The sequence below is a fragment of the Protopterus annectens genome, chromosome 10.part0 (assembly GCF_019279795.1).
Source record: "Protopterus annectens isolate FY-2018-M chromosome 10.part0, PAN1.0, whole genome shotgun sequence".
Classification (NCBI taxonomy): domain Eukaryota; kingdom Metazoa; phylum Chordata; order Ceratodontiformes; family Protopteridae; genus Protopterus; species Protopterus annectens.
Genome location: NC_056744.1, coordinates 1,474,785,355 through 1,474,802,542, shown reverse-complemented (window position 1 = coordinate 1,474,802,542; position 17,188 = coordinate 1,474,785,355). Strand labels below are relative to the sequence as shown.

The 17,188-nt window shown below is 37.5% G+C and overlaps 1 protein-coding gene across 1 annotated transcript in view; it reads right to left on the bottom strand.

The window, feature by feature from the left end:
- LOC122814306 (zinc-binding protein A33-like) overlaps positions 1-17,188 on the bottom strand; it is a 448,502-nt gene that overhangs the window by 103,774 nt on the left and 327,540 nt on the right. The window contains exons 5-7 of the mRNA XM_044086893.1: positions 6,222-6,365; positions 5,771-5,881; positions 5,545-5,672 (exon numbers count right to left, since the gene is read on the bottom strand). Of these exons, the coding sequence (XP_043942828.1) occupies positions 5,545-5,672; positions 5,771-5,881; positions 6,222-6,365 (383 nt within the window). The remainder of the gene's footprint in view (positions 1-5,544; positions 5,673-5,770; positions 5,882-6,221; positions 6,366-17,188) is intronic.

Genomic DNA, 17,188 nt, shown 5'->3' with positions numbered 1-17,188 from the left:
ATATACTGATTTTAAACTGAATTGGCTACACTAGTTGACTTTGTGTGACTCAGATTTGGTCAACATGGAATCTGTTTCAAGCTTTGAAATGTTTGGTTTAATTCAGATTGTTACTGCTGCTATCCTTCAAAAGGATCCCACTTTAGACTTGATATTCCATTTATGTGTGACCCTGTCAGAACTGGTAGCAGAGATAGTCTTTTTTTTTTTGGTCATCCACTGGGTCTCATCAGTGGCTCTCTTTTCTTCACCCAGTTATCCTTTTCATTCCTGTGCAGTACCCTACAGCCCATTCTTTCTCCTGACTAGAGGGCCTATTTATCCCACTTGTTTCCCTGGAGATGGGAGAGTGAGGTAGAGGACCAGACTTCCAGTCTTGTGGAACTTTCTCTTTCCTATTGGAATTTCAAACCCTGCTGTAGCTATGTAGAGGTCTAGTAATTCTGCCAGCCACAGAGAGCATGCTTGCCTCTGCCCATTTGTTAACACCTGACCGCTAGATAGTGCATGCCCTATAGGTTCATGCTGTGTGGGGTCTACGCCCAATACTCCCTCTAGGTTTTTCCCAAGAGGTGAGCCAGTGCCACCAACCCCCTCAATGATGTGAGAGCTGAGAACAGCCGCTATCTCCAATCTTCCTAAACACTCTGTCAATAAGAGACAGTTTTTTCAAACTCTGTCATCTCATCTACTTCAACTTAAAGCTTTGCTTAGTTAGATCATGCCCAACATAGAAAGTTGCAAAATATATTTGCAAGTGATCTGATTTCCATATTGGCAGAGTACCACTTGGAGTGCAGGGCTGTGGATAATCAGCATTTGGTACTGGCTTCTAATCAGGGTATCACAGTTGCCCCTGATCAGTTCACTCCAATTCATGTTTTTGTATCAGGAACACTGGTATCATCATGAGCTTCATAGTCACTGGAAACTATGATGGAGGCTGCAGTATCAATGTGGATGATCACAGGACAAAACTGGAGAAGATTAAAATTATTTATACTCTTCCTACAAAATGGAAATCACCCAAAATAAGACAATGTAGACCTCAATGGCTTTGATTCATCCCATAATGCTTTACTGGATCATGCAGTAGCTTTACTCTCCATCATGTCTTGGGAACCAGAAAGTTGCTTCTGCTTCACTGAGTCTGCTGTTCATTTCTTTACTTCTTCTTCTTTCGGCTTTTCCCGGTTAGGGGTCACCACAGCGGATCACCTGTCCGCTCATGATTGGCAGTGGAGTTTTCCAGTGTCGAGTTGCCAGCCTGGTGCCCAACCTTCCACAGAAGGCACACACATGCACACACACTCACACCTAAGGCCAATTTAGAGTGTCCAATCCACCTACAGCATGTCTTTGGGATGTGGGAGGAAACCGGAGCACCCAGAGGAAACCCACGCGACCACAGGGAGGACATGCAGACTCCGCACAGAAGGCACCCCAGCCGAGGATTGAACTGGAGAACCTCTTGCTGTGAGGCGACAACGCTAACCGCTGCACCACTGATGAGGTTAAATAAGACAGGGCTTAGAAACTCCACCAGGCCTCTATTTGGCATAGCAGTGATCTTATGTAAATTTCACAGAAACTGTACAGGTAAGTGTCATACCTACTTTACTGAAACTTGCACAAGACTTTTATTGGACTAGACCTTGGTTCAGCTAGATGAATGCTATGACAACTGGAGGACCTTAATGTAGGAATGCTCCAAACAGTGTGTTTTTGTCAGAGGAAATATATTTTCAAAATAATTAGAAACTATTATTATTACATCAAACACCCATCTCTCGATCTGTACAGTTTAGAAAAAATCCTCTATACCTGTATCCACCTCTCTGTTAATAGGGTTATAGGGAAAGTTGCGTATGCACTTTCCAGATCACGTTTGACTTGTTACGTCCTTATGTTTCTAGTTTCAGGAGTTGGACAACACTGTAACTGACATTACTGCAGTAGTAAATAAGCTTCCAGTGGTCAAGGAGCAATAATTCTATTTTACCGTGGCCTTCCTTGCTCTCTTGAAGGCAGCCAATCTCATGAACCATGTGGTATTGATAAAGCAGCTGCATTGCTGCTGAGTTCTCTGTACCATAAACTTCAGCTGTGCTACCTCTTATCTCACAGGGCACCCCCATATGGTTGTCTTGGGAATTACTACTTCTTTGATGTACCTTCTATGATAAATGGTACCAAAGACCCTGAGTTGGCACTACTGTTGTTCATGATGTATATGTTACTGCTTGGTGATATCATCAGAAGGAGGGGTTTCTGGTATCAATGTTGTGCTGATGAATAAATAGCTCTACCCCTCCTTCCCTCAGAAATAGATGGTAGCTTTGGATACCTTTGTAGATTGCTTAGATGCCATTCTTAAGCAGATGAAAGGCAAGCATCTGAAATGCATTCCCATAACTGATACAGGCCATGACCATTTATGTGACTGTATGGTCTTCACAGATCCTTATCTTCTCCCATAATTATTAACGAAGGAAATAACAGTAGTTTGCATCAAAAGTTCATCATATAGGTGTAATCCTTGATAATATACTGTCATTAAAGGGCCAAGGGAAAGCAACCTTTAAATCAGCATGTTTTCATCTCCAGAACATTGTATGGGTCAAGCATGTTAATCCACTACAGGACATCACCATGGTCATTCTCGATTTGGTCTTTTCATATTTGGATTATTGTAATGCCCTTTATCTGTGACTCTGTAATGGTAACCTGGAGTACCTCCAGTCGATCCAGATATCTGCAGCTAGGCTTTGATATTTTAACCCCTTCATGTCCACATTATACCGGTGCTGTGGAGTCTGCAATGGCTGATACCCACATGGAGAATGACATATAATGTACCAAGCCTTGCATGATCTGGATTCCTGCCAGTCTAAAAGGACTGTTGTTACTCTACCACCTTTTCAGCCACTTCACTCAGGTAATGAGGGACTGCTACCCACTCCTAGCATGTGATTAGAGATGTCTGGCTGACATTCTTTTTCCTATAAAACCCCACTCCTGTGGAGCTCGCTACCTCCCCATCTTCAGAAGTATACACCTGTGACCAGCTTTAAGAATAAAATCCATCTATTTCATAAAGGGTTGTTTGGAGTATTTCAAACTTTTTTAAATATTAATAGATCTTGTTTTGTAATTATATCTTGTCATATTACTTAGCTATTGTTTACCTTACACTTTATTTCTGTTTGTAATTATCTTTGCTCAGTGCCTAAGATTAAACACTCAAAATGTGACTTGATATTCAAAGCTGACATTTCACATGGGTTCACACATGGCATTATACCCTTTCACAAATAAATTAATGAGGGAAGGTAGGAATTTCATGCAGGATCACATACTCCACTGATGATTTTTATAATGGAAACATTTCATTTGGAATCACAGACTATACTAGTATTTACAAAGTTACTAAATACATTGTATTACTGTTTGAGAAGAAGTTAATAAAGAAGCTCAGGTATTTAACAAGTAACCACATAACATAGTTAACCTGCTAACTGATGAGTTCTAAATAACTTCAAGTTGTTGATCCAGATTTGCTGGCTTTCTGCTTCCCCATCATTATTCTGCATAGAGAATCACTGAGAGTATAGTTTGGCAGTTATAGCACAGTGCATGGTCCCCAGTCCTATTTGTGTAACCACAGAGATGGCATACATAAGTACAGAAGATGGAGATGCAAAGCCCTCTTTCTGGGGGCTGCATGGGACCTGTCTGCAATATAAGCAAATCTCTCTCTGTTTTTTGCATCAGTCTGAAATTTCATTCTTTTTTATTCCACTTGAAGCTTCAATGTAATTGTGAATAACTAGCAATCATGCTGGACTATGTAATGGAGCCATTTAAACCTTAATGGATTTTTTAATCTTTTTTATGTAATTACAGGTTCATACGTTTATAGGCAATTACTAAGCTAATGACCCCAAGGGGGAATTTCTAAGCCTAGAAAAGCTTCCAAAATGCATTTGGCAAGTTTTGATACCCTAGGGTTATTTTAATGGAAATATGTACACTTGGGCAAGGGTGTTAAAGCACTTAAAGGCTGCCTCTGTCTAATAGCGATACAGGTGTCAGACCAGTGGTAAATTTCCAATTCCCAGCCCACTGGTCTAAGTTACACTTGAATTAGGTTTGGGAAGAACTCTGCTTCACATGGATGAGAAGCCTGTTCCAGAAAAGGGCTGGTTTCTCAGACACATACCTGTCTCTCCAACATGCCTTATTTATATTGCAAATGTAGTTTAGGTGCATAGATTGGGTAATTCTGATGCTATTTCTTTAATGGATTTATAACAGGTCCATCACAGTGGGATCAGAGGATGCTTTGTAGGCAGGCATTGATTGACACTCAGCAGTCTGTAGAAGATGAAGTACAGGGATAAGGCTTTAAGGGGTCCACACAGGACATGCTGTTTTTACCCTCTATTCTTTTGTTGAGGAACCTCTGTGGATGCCTCAGTTGCTGCATGTGCTTGTTCAGGTAAATACTGAAGGGGGCATTGTATTCAATGGTTTGTTTGACAAGGGCCGAGTACAGCAAAACAATGACATCTTTGGACTTAGATGAAATACCCTTGCTTATTATTTACAAAACATATAATGATTTCCTTACTACCATAGACGCATGATGGCCAAACTTCAAATTACTGTCTACATGTGTTGCCAAATCCCTGACCATTGTGTCACCTTGTAGGGGAGTATTATCAGTGTGGTAGCTTCCAGTGTAGCTGTCTTCTCAAAGAATACTAATATTACATTCTTGTCACTTGCTCTGGCACCAGTTACTTGGTTGTGTCATTCCTTCTTGAAGGGTATTTGTGCCTTTGGGTGACTCTATCATAGCACCTAATTTGCAATAATCTACAAACTTGGTCAGCCAGAGGGTCTTAATGTTGGGCTTGAAGTAAATTCCAGAAAGAGTGACTCTAGCACCAAACCTTGAGGAACTCTACTACTGACTGGCCTTTTTGTTAAGGTATTCTTCCCTTTCCTAACTTCTTGGGTGATATCTTTCAGCCAGGTGGCAATCCAGTTCGTTGACAGAGTGATTTATACCTAATTTTGTGAGTTTGTCTACAATGCCCAAGATCCATTGTATCAAATGCTTTGGCCAGGTCAAGGTGGGCAATATGTACCATTTTGCCATTGTCCTACTTTGGTGACCTGTTCAAAGCAGCCCAGCAGGTTGAGTAGGCATGAGCTGTCCTTGATGAACCCTAACTTTGTCTATTGCATTGCATCTTTTATGCTTGTTTTGTTTATAGGCATTACAGTGTGCCAAGTTTCTGTCACTTTATTTTAGCACACTGCTCCAAAGGAATTGTGGTAGAATCAGTACATGCTTCTTAATCTGGTAACATTATCTTTCCTTTTCTTTACAAAATCATGAAGTACAGACCATGATCCATAACTGACCTTCCTCATAGCTCTGAATTTAGGTCGTAGTTTACAAACTGATCTTCAGTACTATCAGCTTTCTCCTAAAGTCGTTCTGCATCAAAGGTACAGAGACCTGTCTCTTACCAGGGAAGAGGATGGATAGCATCTCCTTCCAGACCTTGTACTGTAGAGGACCTTTATACATCCCCTGCGTCAGATCTTCAGAAATCAGTTCTACAGCATCAGTTTGCACTTCTTGACAATCTTTGTTCCTGAAAACAGAGAATAAAAATAAAATGATATTTTGGACTTACACTGTACAAAAAAAAAACTAAAAAAAGAATAAAAATAAATCATGTTGCCTGCATACCTTTCTGTTTCACTCTTGAGACTCTGTGTAGAAGAGAATAACATGATTTTAATGTTATGCACCTTTTTGGTGAGTTGATTGCACTGAAATATTTGCTGAATGAATATAAATCTACAAAATGACAAAAATTGACCAAACCAAACTTTTTCAGATTAGAAATACTAAGTGACCATTGGCATTCACATATCCTGAACCATAAGCAACAGTAAATATCAAAAGCAAAATCCATGGATTCCAAAATGGTAGACGCCTGGTGAACTGTATCTAAACTGAGCTCCCTACTTCATCTAGTCTTATCTTAGATTTATACTTCTCAGAGCTTCGGGACGTTCATTGGAATAAAGGAATTCTTTTCAGCATCAAAAAGCCAAACTATTCAATACTCTCAGCTGTTAAATAGAGACCAAATTAATCGTACTTCTTATACCTTCTCTCAAAGTCTTAAACTTACTGTGATCTATAAGGCCTAACCTTGCTGCTGCACTCTGAAGACCACATGGCCAGGCAGCTAAAATCTTCAATTGATTCTACTACAATGGAGATACAGACAACAAAAGCTAAATCTTCGGCAATTTTCTCACCAGAAAAAGAGAATCTTTCAAAAAGGCAAAAAAACAACAAACAACAGATGGAACTTAACAAAAATACCACTAGCACTAGTGAGGATACTGGCTTTCACATGGATGAATTAAAACAGGCCTTACAACCCATACATGCAGCTATACAACATTTTTCGGAACAGCTCTCAACCATTGGTAAATCTGTTACTCAGATTGCAGAAAGAGTGGGCACACTTGAACAGAAAACACAGTCAAATGAGATGCAAATCCAAACTCTCACTGAAGATCTTAGTGCCAAATCAACAGCTTTATCAGAATTACAGATGAAAATAATAGATTTAGAGGCAAGAAGTCGGAGAAACAATATTTTAATTAGAGGTATCCCGGAGAGCTATGACAACCAAAACTTAATCACCACTGCAAAACAAATCTTTGAATCATTATTACAACTTGTTGATGAGAAGCCTGAAATTACCATTGAAAGAGCACACCGAGCACTTCGTAGAAGACAGGACAGTTCAGATCCACGTCAAGTGTATGTTAAACTTCTCAACTATCAAGTAACACAAAAGATACTATATGCAGCCAAAAAACATAAATCTGTTATGTGGAACAACCATAAAATCTCCTTCTCACAAGATTTACCTTCAACCATTAAGGAAAACAGACAAAAACTAGCTCCGTTTTGCGCAGATTTAATTAAAAGAAACATCCAGTTTCAAATGTGCTACCCCAACAATCTGATCTTCTACAGTAATGAAGTGAAATACTCAGTAAACACTCAAAATGAAGCTAAAACAGCCTTTATCAAGGCTTTTAATAAAGTTTCTACTCCCTGAAAATATGTTACTGCCAGCGACTCTTTGACTAAGTCTGTTATAGTTCTATACATTGCTTTCAATGGTCTGCCATTTAATCTCCTCTCAAAAAATATAAATATTGTATTCTCACAAGTTTATCTACACTTACGTGCTTTTTTTTTTAAAAATCCCAATGGCCTTTTTAACTGTTAGCGCCAACCTCATGTTGGTAGGTACAGATTTCTCCATAAGATGTTTCCAAGAGGGTCCCAAATAGTTGGAACACCCAGATGCTACTGTAATATCCTTGGGACTCTTTGAACGGCGCATAGAATGCGTGCTTCAGGAAGTACAAGACAATCTAGGCAATATGCCTAATTGCCTCCCTGATATTTCGAACCCTACTTAATACATGTACAAAATTGGAATACCCAGGCTGAAGCAGGTAATGTGATCGACGATTCACATCTAAGCGATGTGTACAGCTAATGACTTTCGTTTTGAAAGCTATATGCATTTATGTGCCTAGCGCAATCAAGCGAGCATATGAGAGAGAGATGGTTACAGGACATAGACAGACCCGACGACATACTTCATACTTGCGTGGACAATCAGAAACTTAGGAATTCATCCAGATATAAATGTGAACTACATAAATCATCTGTGCACATTATTTCCATTAAATGTGTGATTTAGTGTCACAAGATTTTGTTTTAATATAGTAGCTTTTAAATAATCCTTTTAAAGTGCTGCATGATAAATCTATCAGATAAGTACGTTATTTTCTACAGTCGCTAAATTGTGCATTGATAGAATTTCACCAGGTATGGTTTAGAGAGACACCATGGCAATATTATATCGTTGATGAAGGCGACATTGATAGAAGAGATTGCAATTTACAGTGTCCACTTTGTAGCAGTTAGGCAAGTGTAACTTTCAGAAATCAGGTTCCTGACCTTGTCGATAAGGGATCTGTGGTTAGTTAGATGGGATGCGGAGTTAACGCTCAGTTAGGTTTTTTTTTTTTTTTTTTTCAACTCTGTATAGATTGTACTGCCTAAAACAAAATGCTGGCTCTGTTTTTTAAACTTGTATGCTAGATATGCAACACACTTGTAGTGTGACATGTGTGGACCTCTAACACTATTTGTGTTAAACATTAAAGCTATGGTGATGTCAGCCATGTAACATAAACTATGTAAGATAACTTCACTTATATCTTGCCGTGTTTCAAATTCTCTAAACAGAAAGATGCCTTTCTTCTTCACCTGCTAATTTCTCTCGATTAATTCTGTGTAAGCTACTTCCCCCAATAGCTCATTAGCAGTATTAGCTACTTCCTATTCCAATATTTGTTTACTGTAGCATGCCTCTTAAATTGGCTGAGGGGTTGATAATAGTGTTGTGTCATAGGGCAACCAATACAATGTGTGGTATGTGGTACTTGCCAAGACTTATTGCTGTCCTTAAAAGAGTCTATGGGATAATTTGTTAAACTCAAGGTATGTAAACTAAATATCCTAGAGTGCACGGCTCTAAGGCTGTTGTAAGTGGCTCTATCTCATGTAACTATTCATATTCAGATGTCATGTAGCCTGATAGTAGCACAGAGGGCTCTTAACTGGTTTTATTTAACATTTCTTAGTTAAACTGATGGGATTTTCTCTTCCTTATGTATGGTGGTGGCGTTATGATATGATGTTAACATAGTTAGCTGTGGCTTGGTGCTAGGTTACCATACATAAATATCTCTTTTTTTCTTTTTTCTTCATGGGAAAAGATGTTTATATCCTTTTACTATTTGCTACCGTAAGCTAAAAGATATTTGAAGTAAGCAGTGATTTACTAACTTGCATATTGCATCATTTAAAATCTTACCTAAACACATTAAATAACTTAGTTACTTAAAATTCAAGTTAAATGTTGGACTCCCGAGAGCATACACCTTTGAGGAGGCATGTAGATGCATTTACAATCGTACACTGCTCTATTTTACTACAGAAACATGCCACAGGATATTTAAACTGTATTTACATTACATATGATTCTGGAAGCTCAGAGGGTGTATGTGTAAGTATTCTAGGTTTGATGTTCATTTGGAAGACGTATATTTTGTACATATGTATAGGAGTTTTTTGGTTTTTGTTTTTGTGTTTATATTCTTCTTCATACAAGGAGTATGGGTGGTTAGGCACTGGGGTTAGTTTGAAGAAGTTATGGGCTACCTCCTTCTGCAATGTTAACTTATTCATAAAGACAGTGTTAATGATGTATTGTGCTCTCTTCTTTTCCTTAAGCCCTAAGGCAACTCCCCCTAAACAAACATTATCACGTACAGGTATAATAACAATCCCACATTCGTATATTATCTCAGTATATCCAATTAAAATAAGGAATTCAATAGTTGGCACTTAGACTGCTGGAATGTTAAAGGTCTACAAAATGCCGTGAAAAAGAACTTAATTCTTCATCTTTTTTTAAATCTCAGGCTAGTATTTGCTTTTTACAGGAGACGCACTTACCCAAAGAGGGCTGGGAAAAAACATCCAACAGAAAATGGATCAGGACTATAATAGCGGGGGGTGATAGTTCAAACTCTAAGGGTGTAGCCATTATAATTAAGAAACAATTCCAGGGTGCTATTATGGAATGTAAGTCTGATAAATATGGTAGGTGGTGTTATTTTACTTCCATATTACCGGACTCTACCAAACCTGTTTTATTTTTGAATGTATATGGTCCATGTACTCTACAACATTTCTTCATCTTAGAAATTTATAATATCCTTAGCTCATTCCCAAACCACCTTTTGATAATTGCAGGGGACTGGAATGCAGTGATAAATCCCAGTTTAGATCGTACCAGCAACTCTCCCTCATATAATTTTCAAGCTTCTACTGTCCTTGAGGAACTAATGTCTGACTTTAATCTCATGGATACTATTATCTTCAGCACTGACTCACGTAAGGACAGCATGTACACTTTCTACTCTAATTGTCACAAATCATGGTCACGTCTAGACTTCTTCTTAATCTCTAAATTTTTCTCCAAATTCAAGAACACACTAAGATGCGAGCCTAGGCTATTATCTGACCATGCAAAAATCTCCCTTATGATTTCTTTCACATATGTTGCATCTCCGCATATGAATTGGTCCTTTAATAATAACTTACTAAAATACAAAGAGATCCTAGAGAGAATTAATACGTCACTGTCTGAATTATATGCTAACTTTGGTAAATCTCAAATAGCGCTTGATATACAATGGGCGGCTTGCAAGGCTGAACTAAGAGGTTATTTGATCAGCAAAGCCACTTTCTTTAACAAGCTTAATAAAGAAAAAGAAACTAGTCTAGTTCTAAAATTAGCTTCTTTGGAGAGAGAAATAAAAATCCATCCCGACCCCAAGTTAGAGAACTTGATCAATACGACACATAAAGAACTATGTGAGCTACACCTACATAATTATTCATTACAAGAACAAAAACAAATTGCAATTTACTCTGAATGGGCACAAATCCCATCTAGAACCTTATCTAGAATACTCAAAAACAATAGTGGCGCCCCTACGATCTCCATTTTGCAATACAGAGGGGAAATATATAAATCAGACTCTGAGATAATTAAACTCTTTCATGACATTTATATGGATATTTATAGCAAGAATAGGCACATTACCTCTAATCCGCAGATGGAAACATTTCTCAACTCCATCACCTTCCCATCTCTTAATCAGGATCAAATAACCCTCTTATCAGCTCCACTTAATATTCAAGAGATTCAAAGTGCCATCAATAAACTTAAAATAGGGAAATCGCCTGGCCCGGATGGCTTCACTACTAATTTTTTCAAAACTTTTAGTCCAAAAATTGCCCCTATTCTTCTTGAAGTCTTTAACTTCATTATAAAAAATGGAATCACTGACATACACTGGAACAACTCAAAAACAATTCTATTACTTAAAAACAACAAAGAAAAAACTGACCCACACAACTACAGACCTATTTCGCTTATAAATGTTGATATCAAAATATTTTCTGCTATCTTAGCTAACAGACTTAAACAGATATTGCCACATATAGTATCATCTGATTGAGCTGGGTTTATGTCCAGTAGACATACATGGGATAATACACTAACATTGGACTCTCTTATTCAGTTTACTAAAAAAGAGAAAAACCCGCTGTATGCCTTGACTTTGGATGCGTCGAAAGCATTCGACAGGGTAAATTGGGACTTTCTGTTTTCCACGTTATCACATTTTAATATACCTATAATTTTTTCAGATATGATCAGAATTCTCTATTCAAACTCATTCACCTATTTATATATAAACAAAAAAAGATCTAATTCAATCCAGATCACCAATGGTACAAGACAAGGCTGTCCACTTTCTCCCTTTCTCTTCAATCTATTTATTGAACCATTCTTCTTATATATTACTCAAAATACATATCACACCATACCTAAAATTCTCAACACACAAGTAGCTCTATCGGCCTTTGCTGATGACTTAAACCTTTACTTTAAATTTCCTAACACAGATCTGCCAAAAATTTTAAATGCAATTACTGTCTTTTCTGAGGCCTCTGGCTACCAAGTCAACAACAAAAAGTCACACATCTTCCCAATAAATCCTGAGGCTCATAAACCTTTTTTTTTCCCTGAATCTTCCTTTCATATCTCATACAGTCTTAAATACCTTGGCATTAACTTTGAACACAATCAAGCTTCTTTGCTTCAAAATAATCTGCTTAAATCATGGTCTATCATATGTCAGGACCTTCAAAGATGGAAGTTATTGAATCTATCATTTCTTTCAAAAGTAGCTATTGTGAAAATGAATATTTTATCCAGACTCCTGTATCAATTTAGTTTGATCAATGTAATTATATCAAACAACCTTTTTTCACAGTTTGATAAAACCTTGGTCAAATTTCTTTGGTTTCCTAAGAATGTTAGGATTTATTTTTCCAAATTCAGCCTTCCCAAGGAGAAAGGTGGGGTGGGCCTTCCAAATTTTCATCTTTATTATCTAATTATTTGCTCTAATAAACTATGGTCCATCGCAAACATGAATAGTAAAGCTCAAACTCACTATCCAGCTTGGTTAAAGATATGGCATGGACATATTCTCTCTAATAAAATTAATCCTAAGTCTATTCCTTTTCTATCTCCCGCCTCTCTGAAAAGTTCAAGACTATCACCCCTATTGAAATTTCAAATAAAATATTTTCAAAAACTGATTAAGGACATTAATCTTCAACTTATTCTTCCTTTTCTTCAACCAATACATCTCAATCCAAATCTAAAGATCAACAACAAGATGATAGATCTTGCGGAATTCCCTCTCATTAAAGACCTTACAGTGTGGGATATTCTTAAATATAAATCCCTGTCTCTTGCTGAACTACGATTAACTTTTAAAGTTAATAACAAATACACGGTTATTCTCAGTCAACTCAGGGAACTTATTTCTTCACAAACCAATAATATATTCCCTGATACACAACTAATTGATAAATTAAACCTAATCAGTAATACAGTTGGTAATGACAATAAAACAATATCCTCGTCATACAAATTATTACACCCATTACTCTACAAAGGTAACTGTCTATTCTCCAAATACTGGGATAATCAAAACTCTTCTATTACAGAAGATCAAAAATTACTAGCTATAAAAACTAGTATAGAACTCTCCCCCTTCAAAAAATTCTTATACACTCAACTGATGTTGAATAACAACTCCTACTATACTCCCGTAAGAATTAACAAATTTAACTCTAATAGCTCTCCTTTTTGTACGTGTTGTCCTGGTGTGAGAGCCGACTTACTACATATTATGTGGCACTGCAAGAATTCCCATAAACTATGGTGTTCTCTCAAAGTGCGTCTCAAAAAAATGGGTTACTATAGCTCCACTCTCTCATGGGAAACGGTTATCCTAAATATACCCCCTCCGGGCCTGCCTAAATTTCATCTTCATATCCTAATAATGCTGTGCTCCCTCATAAAACTTTACATCACCTATAATTGGTTAGATCGGACCAAACTATGCTGGCGGGGATTCAAAGACATGGCCATTAAATATATCTCTGCTCAGAAGTTCATCATAAATGGACCTAAGAAGAGAGCCTATTTCAGTAAACTTTGGAAAAGCCTGTTTGAAGTAATCCTGTGCGACTAAACTATGGCTATCCTACAAACCTTCCCCTACACTCTCTATCTTTGTTTGAGGGGCCTCTCCCTCCTACTGCAAACTACAAGTAGGGCTGCTAATATTTAGTCTTATAATTAGTGACACTGTTGTTTTTTTTCTTTAGTACCGGTAGCACTGTAAATACTGTTCCTTTTGGGTTATTGTTGTTAATTTGTGTACTATGCATACTTCAAGATGTTGTAGTCTTCTTCTTCGTTCATGTTAAATATGTTCTTATGTTCCTCTTTCTTTATAACAAGGTTACAAGCATGCATGTATGTAATACTTGTGTATTTTCATTGCTTGTACCTTTATGTGTATGCATAGTTTTGTTTATTCACTTTTTTTTTTTTATTAAATAATAAAAAATTATTTTGAAAAAAAAAAAAAAAAAAAAAGCAAAATCCATGGTGTCCTAATTCCATAGCTGCATTTAGTTGTGGTAAAACACCAAAATCCAACATTATCTGAATCTCTATGTTCTGAAATTCCAATCACTTTATTTTATCATTTGTGTTCTTTTTTATATTCTGCTACTATCCATGCTACAAGCCAACATTCTGAAAAAGCCAAGGAAGATATGCCAGTTAATATCTTTGATAATTATATGAAAAAGCAAGAATAAATTCAGCAAAATGCAATGAATGTTTTAAATCACAACTAAAATTTAATGAAAATAATGAATATATTCATCTGAAAACTGGAAAATCTGCAGTGGAATTCACGTCACAAGAGACAATAGTAATAACTAAAGAAGAAACGGACCTTGGAATACTGGTATCAGATTATCTAAAGGTAAACATGGAGTGAGACAAAGCAGCAGGTAAGGTTAGTAAATTGTAAGGTTTATAACAAAATACACTGCAACTAAAAAAATGAAAAGATATTTCCCAGGATTCAATAACTCCTACACTAAGTGTGCACCAAGTGTAGACCATTCTGGGTAAACAGACAATAGCGGCATAACTCACACCTTCTTCCTCCTAATTTTAGTTTTCCTACTGATTTTCTTGCAGCTTTAAATATTTACAGGAATTCATAAAGGTAACCACAGACTGTAGACTACATGTACACTCAGCATAATTTTTCTGAATGACCAGAAAGCACAAAAATGTGGTAGGGATGTTTTTGAATGCATATTGTGTACACTTAGTGCCTTGAAAGTGGCCCATTGTCTGTCTTAATAAACAGCTGCTAAGACCTTATCTGCAGATGCGTATACTGTTTGGGAAACTTCCTTAACCTAACAACATAAACAGGAAAGACACAGTTCAGAAGAGGGATAGTTTGGAAGAAGACAGAAAAAAGCATACAGTTTCATCAGAAATACCTTAAACGGAAAGTAAAAGAGCTTTTATTTTCCTATAAAAAGGGACCCCCAACAGAGGCTATGGCAGAACATTTTTAGTATATTAAAGGAATCCAAGCATGCACTACAAGTGACTTCCAGATTTCATAAAAAGTGATTTATGAGACCCAAAGGGCTCAGTGTGAGGAGGCGGCAAAGAAATGCGGAAGCTCTACTTCACAGAACAGGTGGAGAATGACGAAAACAGCCTTTCTAAAGATGCAATAAGATCAAAATTGTTAATGAACACAATAATACATTGGGCAGACATAAGGCCATCTCACAAAAATTGTGGACAACTAAAACTTACACAATTGGGACATGTACATTCTCCAGGTAACAGTAGATAATGTAGGTGAAATATATTTTTGATAGGTTCATACGTTCATAGGAGATTATTAGGCTAATGGCTTAAGGGTCCTTACAAGCCTAGCCCAATATAACCCAATTTTACCCAATAAATTAAAAGAGTATCTTACAGATTGCCCCTGTCCATAAGAGACAAAGACACTACCCCCAGGTGTGAATTTGTTATTCTCCATCCATTGATCCAAACTGTGTTTGAAGAGGATCAGGGAAGGGCTCTGCTTAATGTGAATAGTAAGCCTGTTCCAAAAGGGGAAATCTCTGAGACACATACTGTCTTTCCAGTATGTTTTGTTTGAGTCACTGACTAAGTTAAGATTCCTTTAGGTTACATCATGTTGTTTGACTTGTGGATGTGTAGCAGATCCATCAGGGCTGGATTTGTGACTGCCTTGTAAATCAGACATATGTCACTCCTTAATAGTCAGTAGGAGATAGAGTAAAGGGATTGGGCTTTTAGTCTATCCACATAGTTCATGTTGTTTACACCCTGTATTTTCTATGTAAGGAACCTCTGAGATCACTCCAGCTGCTCTAACTGCCTATTCAAGTACATGCCAAATTGCGTGCTGTACTCAATTATTGTTCTAATGAGGGATGAGTACAGCAGGACTTTAATTTCCATGGATCTAGATGCCATATCTTATAAGTTGTGTTACATAAAAGGATTTCCTCACCACTGTGGACACACGTCGGTCAAAGTTTAGGATATTATCTATCTCATTCCTCTGTACCTCTTAGGGCATGAAATCTGGACAAAGCCATATATAAAAGTGGGACAAAGGCCCACTTAAATATTGTTCTGACAAACTTAGAAAGCTGATAGAATAACAGGTTTTGCACTAGCATGAATTTTCTAGAGTATGAAGTCTGAAATTCAAATGTCTGTCATTATTTTTTCTAACTTCAGTCTTTAATGATTTGCCACTAATTTTCCAGAAAACCACAATTTTATCAAAAATGGACCAAAAATATGAGGCAAACATCTGGACATTCTGCAGAAATCAGTACAGTTGAGAAGTATGCAATCTGCATACCTAGATCTCTCACCTCTGTGTTCACTTCAGGGGAGTGCTATTGATGTTGTAATTTGGAAGGGGTATTTGACTTCCCAAAGGGTATGATAATGCATTCCTTTGTATTTAGTTTTAGGCCGTGGTTCTAGCACCAGTCATTTCTCTGATCTAGACCCTCCTAAAGGATATTGACATTTTTGGGGTATTCAATGATTTCCCCATCTTGCAGTCATTGGCAGAATTTGCCATCCAGAGTCCTGATACAAGCTGTTTAAGAGGCAACCTGTCATACTGTCAGGCCCCATTGAAGACGTGTTTTCAGCTTTAAGAGTGCAGTGGCAACCTGTTTTTTTGGTGATAACTGGTGGTGGAGTGGTGAAGGGAATTTTTTGACGGAGAACTGGGGGGTGATGGGGAGGTGAAATTTGAACTGAATTTGTCAGCCAACAGATTTACTGTGCCTTCTGGCTGTGTATAGGTGACATCAACTACATCTAATCCCACACATTGTTGGGTGTTACCTTTAAGATTGCAGACATAACTGAAAAATGCCTTATGGTTATCCTTAGCTTTCAAGGCTATATCTACCTTAAAGTATGCTTTCAGAGACCTGACTAGTACCCTTCTTCACTTGTTTAGACTAGTGAGGGACTTATTTATCTGTTGCGTACATTCCCTCTTACTTCTCAACAGGATTTTCTTTCTGTTGTTGTACAAACTATAAATACTATGGGTCCACCGGGGTGGCTTGTTTTTGCAGTTTGACCTGGGTTTATTTTTGTCTTGTACTGTTGTTTTTATGCAATTGTTTATACGACTATGTAGGGCTTATGTGTATGCCTCTGCATAGGTTCCTGTGTTTTCTGGATTTGGGGGAGCTTGAAAACTAGCTACGCCATCCCTTAAGGAGGTAATTTACCTTAGAGAAGCTCTTAAGGTTTTGGTGGTCAGGTGGATGGACTAGATTTACCTTTATTTTAAGGGAGACCACTTTGCGATCTGATCTTACTAGTGCAGAAATAACACGGGGAGGTGCTATTTTTGGGAGTACCAAATCTAAGATATTTGTTCCCTGTGGCTTTGAACCAGCTCAGTAACTGCACAGACATCATCATTCTCCAGAGTG